Raw genomic sequence first — 11326 nt, 5'->3', positions numbered from 1 at the left:
TTAGAGTCTGATGGTGAGATGAGATAATCAGCCTTATTAAGGTGCGTCGGTTCCTGTCAGTCAGTATTTTACGCCTACTTGGTCGTTTCTTGGACTCCTTGTCACCTGTGGACTTCCATTTCTTCAACACGTTGCCATTTGTCGACCTGAAAAAGTACAATAGCATGTACAAACATTTTCCCCAAGTGACATCCAACTATTTCCCCTCTGAAACTCTTTTAGTTCTTTCCACGTGCTCATCGTTTGGCGTACGAGTTCGAAATGACTTCCGAGCGAACCGCTTGATCACCTTTACAGACCAATGTTTTTGCATATTTCTTCGTCACATCCATTTTTCTGCAATGAGAGGTGTGTTCCATGACTTTTGGTAGGATAGTGTATATACAACTTAAAAAGATGAAGCTTAGTAATTAGCTAATTACTGTGGTTTTAACTTTGTACACTTACTTTCAATGCCATATGCACAGTACTAGAGCAACTATCTAAATTATATTTATAACGCCGCTGACAGTACAATATTTATAAGTCTCATTGTAACAAAATTGTTAATATTAGCATGTTTAACGATAAAAGCTAATGTGTAATAAAAATAATGTTCTAAGTATATGGTGCAAGATATATATATCAGTAAATAGGCTTCTTGGATGGGTTAGATTTCACAACAGGACCGTTTCAGTTACTCAAGACAACCTTGTTTGTTTTTTGTTTTTTTATTTCGCGCAAAGCTACACGAGAGCTATTTGCGCTAGCCGTCTCTAATTTAGCAGTGTAAGACTAGAGGGAAGGCAGCTAGTCATCACCACCCGCCGCCATCTCTTGGGCTACTCTTTTACCAACGAATAGTGGGATTGACCGTAACATTATAACACCCCCACGGCTAAAAGGGCGAGCATGTTTGGTGTGACAGGGATTCGAACCCGCGACCCTCAGATTGCGAGTCGAGTGCCTTAACCACCTGGCCATGCCGGGCCTAAGACAACCTTAATAGATCTGAGACATTTTAGCTTTTTCTGAACCAACGCATTGAATATGCTGGTTATAATACTTTTTATTTGGCACAATCTCGTAACTAGTTGTTCTTAAATCTATCTTACCAGTGTCTGTAATTATTACCTTTATAAAGTTAAAATTTATTATATTTATTTATTTCCTTTATAAAGTTGAAAAACCTAAACAGTTATCTGTAATATTTCTATCAGTTATTACTTTAACATAAGTTTCTGTATGCATTGAACAGATTTTGCAGAAAATCACACCTGAAGAAGCTGTACTGAAACAGCTCGAGTGCGTATGGATTCTGTGTGGTAAACTAAGAAACAAAAATAGTCAGACACTTCTAATTCATAATGCTAGTTCCGGTTGTTAATCCTCAGCAACGTGACCAAATATTAGAGAGGTCTGATTTATAATGAACTTTGATATCTTTATTCAAAGTTGTCATACAAAGTGAGATTTAGCTGCACGAAAATAAATTTATGTATGAAGCTATAAAAAGTATAGGCAAATAATTCTGCATAAAAATGTCTGTATTCAATCGTAAGATGAGGATCGATATAGGGAATTATGTCAAAAACGTAAAACTAGAAAGCCAACAAAGAAATGTAAAAGGAAATCCTTTTAATTTGTTTTTTTTTCAAAAACATTATATATGTTATATACATGAATAAGTATAATATATATATATATATATATATATATTTCAATACTGAGGGTTTGAAATTTAAAATAAATTTGGCTTCAGTAGTCGAGAAATGTTATGACATAATCTGAAACTGAAAACAAAAGTTTCTTAGAATAACTATATAAAAAAACTATTGATTATAGCAATTTTATCATTCTGATAAACGTGATTAATACAATAAAACGACATTACATACACACCTTTAGCACGTTTTGGATAATATATTGTGATATCTCAGATCATAAAAAACATTTGCTTTCGATTTCATTTTAAAATCCTCTCTATAAATTAATTTATTTTTTTTAATATTTTCCACATCTTGTTTCTTTACAATTTTCATCCTTCTACTGTAACATTTTGTTTCTGTTCCTTTATTTTTCCTTCCTTGTCTCGAACATACTCAGGTTTTGTCTGGTCCAGCAAAGCTTGCCACAGAGCCAGGTTGTTTCTGTTTAAAGTAAATAAACCATGGTAACCTACTACGCTGTTAATGAAGAATATACACATACATATGTATATATTTTACTGTTACAAATTGTTTCAACTGTTTAAAGAGATAATGTTTTTCAACATTGCTGCTATTTATAGCGTAAAGCGACACAATAGATAAGTTCTACTCTGTCTACTGCGGGAAATCGATTCTCGGAATTTAAGTCCATTAATTTATCCTGATCCTTGGGGAAACTAATTTTAAATTACACTATTCAAAATATTTCTAAAAAATTACTTAATCAACGTGTTTAAGGAATCGTGAATTGTCGGTGTAATTTAATTTGAAGTAAATACATATCCTTGAATTACAAAATAGCTTAAAGCTTATAAGAGAGTTTTGAAAACACTAATCTTAAATTCTGAATAGAGAATAATAAACTGATTCACTCACTTCCGTTATTTTAAAATGCTTTTCTATCTGTTTATCTAGGCTTGACATTGTAGGAGTGATAATGTTAAAACAAATCGTTATATTTTATAATAGTTACATTGAAAGGAACAGTAAACTTACAAACAGCCATCTAACATTGGCCTGCTTTCTGGGATAACTGCAGCTAGAATTTCATAACAAGGTTTGCATATAGCTGTCAGGAAACCAACCTGTGACAAAAAAAAGTGGAAACAGAAGTTGATGAGTTGACATATTTTTTAATAATACAAGTGTATTTTATTCTTTGACAAATGCTGTTATGGACTTTATATATCGAACGATACGATAGTCTCAGTACATTATGATAAAAATGGAATATGTAATAAACTTCAATTGTGTCATGACAGAAGTTAATTAGTTAGACACATAAGGCTGGTGCTTTCGAACTCCGGTTCCAATGGCACAAATGGATGAGAATGTTAGTAGGTACCAATCATACAGCTTGGTTTCGTTTGCTTGGAATTTCGCTCAAAGCTACACGAGGGCTATCTGTGCTAGCTGCCCCTAATTTACCAGTGATAGACTAGAGGAAAGGGTGCTTGCTAGTCAACACTTACTGTAAACTCTTTGGCTACTCTTTTTCCAGCGAATAGTGGGATTGACCGTTACATTATAACGCATGCTCAGCTACGGGGATTCGAACCGTGACCCACAGATTGCGAGTCTAGCGTCTTACCCACCAGGCCATGCCAAGCCCATACAGCTTGGTAGACTGAAACAATTGAGGTAAAGTGTCTTGCTCAATGACACAGAGCATGACGCGGGTTAACCTCGAACTGGCAACATTCTAATTATTAGTCCAAAGCACGAAACCATTGAGCTACTCTGACTCCTGATAGATGTTAATGTCGTATAAATCATTGTACTAAATGTATTCAAACTAATTTCGTTGTTGCAGAAGCAGTAAGGAGGTAAATAATAAATATTCGAATTTGTACTTAGTTTTATTTTCTTACTTGCTTGATGCATTGTATATAATAGTGTTTCGCAAATCCACGACTCAAAAAGACACTTTCCTGGTTAAACAACTGTTCGTATTTTTACCAGAAGTAGCAAATCCACGATTGAAGGGATACTTTCCTGGCTAAAAATTGTTCCCATTTTTACATAAAATTGCTTCCTGTGGTATTTTGGTATGCAGTTTTTGAAGAACAGTATCAACAACTAACCAATGATGCAGAAGGACAAGTTGGTTACGTGATTCGAGTACAGGTGTGAATGTTACCCTCCCCCCCAGAACATAAGATGTACATCAGTAAAAAGTGGCCTCAATGGGTGTGTAGCTAGCTACTCGAACACCTCTGCTTAGGAAAGATAAGTAAACCAAAAGGCTAAAATGGGTATGACACTTCAAGCAATAGAATGAGAAAAACTAGAGGACAACACTCTTCACAGATTAATCCGTATTCAAATTGTTTTTCAACAATTAACGTTAGTGTACTCAATGACAGAGAGAGACGGTCGGTGTACAACATATACAGGGAAGAATCCTGGGGGAATAATATAAATGTGTGCCCCCTCACAGTCACAAGTAGACTCGTATCCATTAGGTCACTCCCTCAGGAATACGTACTGTTAGTCAGGGATATATTTTCTAGCAATACAGTGATTCAAATGTATAGAAAAGGTAGTGAAACGATGCCAAGGAGGACAAAGAGGCAGATAGAACAGATAAAACCGTAGCTTGGATTGAACAAAGTACCAATTATGAATATTATTAAGACTGTATAGGCTTAAAAAAACTGAAATAGTCAAACGTAATAAAACAGCTTGAGAGGGTAGTAATAGAGAACATTTGGAGCAAAATTTCACAATCTTGATTTGATTTGGTTGTCATTAAACGCAAAGCTATACAATGGGCTGTCTGTGCTCTGCCCACCACCGGTATTGAAACCAGAATTTTAGTGTTGTAAGCTTGAACACTTACCGCTGATTCAGTTGGGGGGGGGGCATCGTGCATTGAAAATTTTGTGGTACTATTGTGATGGATTTATTATGATATATTATTTTAATATTGATGTTTGTTTCTATTAAATTTATATTTAGAAATGTACATAACTTATACTGTTAAATATGTATTGTGACACTCCCGTTTATTCTCTAAAATTGTAGAAGATTCTCGAGTGTAAGAATCAACAATATATGTGTATACGTGAATGTTAGTGTCAGTATTGTTACGTAAAACTGAAATTTCGAGAAACTCTCCACACGCCTATAAATATAACCAACGCGGCGCACCAAGAAAACAGTATCTATTATTGGTTTGCTATAATTGGTGTGCTATAAACTTCGGAAGCTATAACTGTGATTGTTATAACACTTATTAATCGCAAAACTTTAGTTATTTGACTAGGGACATTTATAAATTTCGAACATTACAAACCATTTAACTTCAGTGGATTCACATCAAACATTAGTACTTTTAAGAAAACGTTGCCTAACGTCATCGGTGGAAGAAATCGGCAAATAATACAGGGCTAGCTAGCTCCCTGTTAGGTGAATTATACCTACATCAACTCGAAATTAACTCATTCATCATGAACCCTCAATAAGACATCGAGGAAGTTCCAAACTAGAAAGAATACTTTATATTGCTTGTAAGTTTGTAAAACTTTTGTATATAAACTATTGTTTGTAGTAGCTATTTGTAATAACTGTTATTGTATATTAAAACATATTTATATTAACAGAGAAAACTGTGTATATAAATCTTGTTGGCAAATATCATAAATTGGAGATATATCGGCATTTATTTAACTACTAAATGTAAATTACAATTTAACTCAGTTTCAGACCATTTGAAATTTGAATACATAACACGATGAAAAGAAGGTTTACTTCTATTTTCAAAGCAAATATGAAATACGTTTTCACTGAGCAACTTATTCTCTTCCATGCCACATTTCCTATAATAATATTGCACTTTGTTTGTTTGTTAGGCTATGTACGAATTTTAGCAATAATTTGCCTGCAAACTTGCCCTCTGAGCCACCGTAGGGGGGGGGTGTACTGTATTCATGATAAGCTTAACATTTAGTTACAATTACTTATAGTTCCTGTTTATGTATCATCATTATATTTAAAGAATGATTTCAAATACTGTATACTCACACACACACATATATATATATACATTTGGTCAGGTCATGGGGAATCGTAAGTATTGTAAATGATTTTGTTATCCTGATGATTGCTTCATAGAGCAAATTAAGGCGATAGAACTGAATATATTCGAGGGTATTTTGAATGTTATATGAGATATTTTATTATAAGACATGCAAGTGGAACATCAAAAACGGATACGAATTATAAAGTTTCAAATTCTTACAACTATTTAGATTTTACAAGTAATAACCCTCATTATATTAAAAATAAATATTACATTTATCTTCTCTGAAAGAATGATAACAATTGTAAGGGATTATATTAAGAGAGATGCAAAATAAAATGAATTATCGGTATTTGTTACGTAATATCAATTAGCCGGAAGATCTGGCCTGGCGTGGCCTAGTGGTTAGGACACAAGACTAGCAAACTGCGTGTCGCGGGGTCGAATTCCGTCACCGAATGTTCTCGGTATTTCAGCCGTGGGTGCGTTTATAATGTGACGGTCAATTTCACTATTTGTTGGTAAAGAGTAGCCCAAGAGTTGGTGGTGGTCTGTGTTGACTAGCAGCCTTCCCTCTAGTCTTTCACTGCTAAATTAGGGACGGCTAGCGCAGATAGCCCTCGTGTAGCTTTGCGCGAAATTCAAAACAAACAAACCAAACCGGAAGATTTTAGAGATGTCACATTTTTCCGCACTAAAGAAACTTGAATAAAGTTTAACATTGTCAAACCTGAGTTACCTTTGATTTTAGCCTGTTGCCAAAATGTTGTATCTGACAATCATGAAGTGCGAAGTATTATAGAAAGATGTATTAATAGTAGAATTTAAATGTTGGTAATTAAGTTTAATATTATTATTGTTTATACATGACTGAAAAAATTATAATACTAATAATTCAGGAACGTAAATTATAATTTGTAGCAAAGATTGAATTATGTAACTTAAGATATTTAAAACACATCAAAGAAATAACAAATAGAAAATAAAATGTGATTTTTACTATTAATTAGTTGTGACTCTTCAAACTTTAATAATAATACCAGTTTATAAAAAAAAAATTATCATACAAACTGATAATCTTGCACTAAGATCAACTTTGAAAAGTCACATATGAAAAAATTACACTAACAGTACTTTCAGATGTTCTAAGGAACATTTCCGTATTTTCAGTTTTGTGAATGTAAAAATAATACAAAAAGACTAATCCATGAACATTAAGTCATTAAAACGTTTAATTTACTACTGAATTTAGAAAGCAAAAGAATATAAAAGTTGGGTATTAGAAGATATAATTAAGTTTTATTAAATAATTTCTTTAATCTAATTAGAGTTTCTCCTTTAATTTTCTATATAGTGATACATATGGATGTTTAATAATATCATAACGTTATTTACAAATGTATTTATTTGGAGTTGTATACTTTGTCCTTAGATTTGTTGTTGGTGGAGGAAAAGCTATAATCTTGCGAAAGCGATATCAGAATTAAAATAAACATTTAATCTTGAGCCCAGGCCTTCTTATTTTTATTCTCTCTATATATGTATATTGCACAAAACGGCAGCAAAAACGAATCAAATAAAACGTATAATCGGTTTGGATGTGTCTGAAATTTCAGTATTTCAGCACATACACACTAGTGAACATAACTACCACCAAATACACCACTCTACAATATACTAACAGCAGATGCTCACACCAGCAACATGAATAAAGACAGGTCGACGTTTGAATTACTACCCGCAGTCATTCTCAATTAGCCCCCCAGTGGCACAGCGATATGTCTACGGACTTACAACGCTAGAATCCAGGTTTCGATACCCGTGGTGGGCAGAGCACAGATAGCCCATTGTGTAGCTTTGTGCTTAATTACAAACAAACATTCTCAATTGAATCAATATATATAACCTTAAATAGCGCCATCTGCTGGCTTGTCCTTAAAAGGTATTAAAGGCTTATAAAGCTGTGCAAGAGGGTGTCTACCAATGTGTCTGTGAATAAGAGTTGGACTCGAATTTGTTATATTTCATCCTTCTAAAATTTCCCTGCGAATGTAATTTTACTTCATGTCTAAAATATTGTAATAATCAGTAATATGTAATCTGATAAAGAAATGTATTCAGCTAAAACAGATTTAAAATTTTCCCATTTATAGCGGCACGCTTTTTTCCCCCATTCCAACCTTTAATTGCCTAGATATCTTGTGTATTTAGCATTACAAACAACTTGACAAAAACAGGCAGGTTTTTCTAAATAAAATCTGTCCTATAACTTCAACCCCTTAAAAAACCTTTCTTCTATTACACAGGTTGAATATTCTGTCTTGAAAAAACTTGCCAGTAACCGAAACATTGTTGTTAACCGGCCAGATAAAGGTACAGGTGTCGTCATTTTAAACAGATCTGAGTAAGACTCCAAAATGGAAGATATCTTAAATGACAGAACATCTCTGACACCATTTGTGGAGAACTTTATCCTACAGGTTCCCACCCTGATCTTATCTATGGCTTACCGAATATACACGAAAATGGTTTACACCCTCAGACCTATTCTACATACTGTAGGTTCCCACGCCTACAAACTTGCTAAATATATTGTACCTGCATTAGGCTCACTATCTAAGAAGGAATTTGTTGTTAAATATTCTTCTTCCTTTGCTCAATATCTAAATTTCCTAATGCAGACCAATTCGTTATGGCCAATTTTAATATTCAGTTTGTGTTCACTAACATCCCACTTGAGGCAACAATTAAAATAATTAGTAAACAGTTATTCCCTACCAAACATGCTTTGCACTCTAACTTTTAACCAACACAAATTCTAACAGTTTCTTAAATTAGCCCTCAAGGACAATCACTTCGTTTTGAATGGTCGTTTTTATGACCAGATGGACGGAGAGGTGATAGGCTCACCTCAAGGTCCGACCCTTGCAAATATTTTTCTATGTTATTACGAAGAGCAATGGCTGGATAATTGTCCCTTTATTACAAACTAGTATCATATAGAAGATACATTGATGATACATTTATACTCTTTCACAATACTGATCACGACAAGAAGTTTTTAGAATATCTAAACTCACAACATCCATGTATAAACTTTACATGTGAGATGGAAGAAAACAATAACTTAGCTTTTTTAGACGTTCAAACAAATGGAATAAACAATCTATATGCCACATCTGTTTACCGTAAGAAAACATTTACTGGTTTATACACTCGTTTGGACAGTTTCATATCACACTCCTTCAAACATAGCTTTGTTCTAAATCTTCTAAACAAAGCGTATAATATATGTTCTGACTACTTCTGTCTTCACTCAGAAATTTCAAACATCCACAACATATCACAAAGTAATTGTTATCTCCTTAGTTTCTTACATTCTATCCCATGAACACTTTTAACGAATGAAATAGAACATACCAAAAAAAGTCACACACTGTCTCAAAATATCCACTAGTTCTTATCATTCCTTTCATTGACAAACAAAGTTTTAAACTCGAAAATCAAATTCAAAAAATAATCAAACATATTACCCACAAATTAAGCTACATTTAGTACTTAGAATGTTTAAAACCAAATACACTCTACCAATTCTTATGCGCTCATGAGTCGTATATAAATACACTTGTGGTAGCTGTAAATACCTATATTTGTAAAACTACACGTCACCTACTAATACGTACACACGAGCACATGGGAATTCCAGCTAGAAGCGGATATAAGCTAACTAATCCACCCGAGTCTTGTATCAGATTGATTGTACAGTAATAATAGCAACACCCCATAATTCTAGAAAACGTTTAAAATTCTCGACTCCGGAACAACAGATTACGACCTCTGCATTTTCAATAATCACCCAACACTGAATATTAACATCAACACCTCCCTGTCGTCATTAATGTAATCAATTCCGGATTCTCAGTGTTTTACTTTATATTTATTATTATTTTAAAGATACAGTATCTATACTTATGTTTAAGCCTTTCTCTATAATATTTTCTCTTAAAGTTATCAAACATGTGTATGCCACACATTTTATCGTACATTCAATTGTATTGTTACCGTTTACATCTGCTCTTTCTAAACTTCCGACTGAATACGAAAACTCTCTCAATAGCTAATGTTGTTTTTTATAGTTAGAATATTATGAACTAATATTTTTGAGATAATAAAGCTGATGGTTTAATTGAAGGAAATTCTGAAACGTCCCTTTTAAAGACGGTTTTTGGTATTACCGTGTTTTTACTATTTCTTATCAAACTTCGTTTTCCACCTGATGAATCAGTTGCAAAATCTCTTATCTTATCAAGACATTTCTAAGTGAAGAAACAAGGTTTAAAAGTAAAACCGATATTCACATATGACAAAATTATACATAGATTTTCACTCAAATCCTGAGTATAATGAGGTGGAATCCTAGTTTTTGGAATGTCATGGCGATGTTTTCATTTATTTTTTGTAAAAGAGCGTGTTATCTTTTAGCTGTTACTATTTTAAATTTATAGTCAGCTTTACTGTCCCAGCGGCTTACACCTTATTGTTACTCGACATCCAAGCTATTTATTAAACAACTAATGCCTTATGTAACAACTTAGTTTAACGGATTCTTTGATATGCAGTAACAATACAAAACAAGGAAAATAAAATGTTGAGAAACCTACACACGGTAGTTTATACCTGTGAAGCAGGTTGTTCATGAGTTTTGGTTCGGTCCATCATTGGTGCCGGCTCTCTGCCTTGTGCTTTCTCGGCATCACCCTAGGAAAGTACAAATCGAAATTACCATCGCTTGCACAGAAATAAGCTAACTAATGAAATCGCAGTAGAATAACCGTAGCTTTAACGACATTTTCGTTATTTATATAAATAAGTTTCGATATGTTGATTTACTTTTACTTTATAATGTGTAACTGAAATTCAGTAAAAAAATCCTTTGTTTAAGTGTCAGTCTTTAACTTACGATAAAAATAACTTTTCGAATGCTCAGAAAAACTGGTTGTCAAATACAGAAAAAAAAAACATGTACAGTTTGTGAATATCTTTAAAACGAAAAATACATCTTACGTTCTATACCTATACATTTACAAAATAAGTTACAAAATTACATCAAAATTGTTTCGAACATATAATTACACAAAGTCCTAATGAGAAGTTGAGTGAAATATATTCCATGGAATATTATAAACACATAAAATTAGGAGGCGCTAAGTTTCTTTTAATTGCACATATGTTATGTGGTATATTTGTTATTCATATCGGCTGTCCATTTTACCTACTGTACCGTCGTAGCATCTCAAATAATTTGTTAACCAAGTAAAATATTTCAAATATATAGTGTTGTGGATATAACGTGTCGGGCAATACCTTTCTTCGGGTAACACTATCTGAGCAGTAAATCTGTAAACGAAAACATCCTAAATCGAAGGTCGCGTGCCAATGCAACAAACAAACGTGTATAACAATGCTTGCAAACACTTGAAACAACAGGAAGTTACATATATATATACAAACACACACATAGAAGCGCACGCACGCACACATATATATACATACATAGATAAACCCACATATATACATACAAATGCATATAAATATACACCTGGAAAAAAGTTAA

The 11326-nt window shown here is 33.3% G+C and overlaps 1 protein-coding gene across 2 annotated transcripts in view; it reads right to left on the bottom strand.

The window, feature by feature from the left end:
• Nucleotides 1–1720: 1720 nt before the first annotated feature.
• The window catches only part of LOC106458408 (probable 3',5'-cyclic phosphodiesterase pde-5), a 99450-nt gene continuing 89844 nt past the window's right edge, over nucleotides 1721–11326 (bottom strand). For both annotated transcript variants that reach the window (XM_022384617.1, XM_022384618.1), the window contains exons 24-26: nucleotides 10390–10470; nucleotides 2685–2773; nucleotides 1721–2129 (exon numbers count right to left, since the gene is read on the bottom strand). In XM_022384617.1, coding sequence (XP_022240325.1) covers nucleotides 2018–2129; nucleotides 2685–2773; nucleotides 10390–10470 — 282 coding nt within the window. In that variant the 3' untranslated portion in view covers nucleotides 1721–2017. The remainder of the gene's footprint in view (nucleotides 2130–2684; nucleotides 2774–10389; nucleotides 10471–11326) is intronic.

The sequence above is a fragment of the Limulus polyphemus genome, unplaced genomic scaffold (genome assembly GCF_000517525.1).
Source record: "Limulus polyphemus unplaced genomic scaffold, Limulus_polyphemus-2.1.2 Scaffold458, whole genome shotgun sequence".
NCBI classification, from domain to species: Eukaryota; Metazoa; Arthropoda; class Merostomata; order Xiphosura; family Limulidae; genus Limulus; species Limulus polyphemus.
Note: the sequence above shows the minus strand (reverse complement) of the source record. Positions and strands in the feature narration are given on the sequence as shown.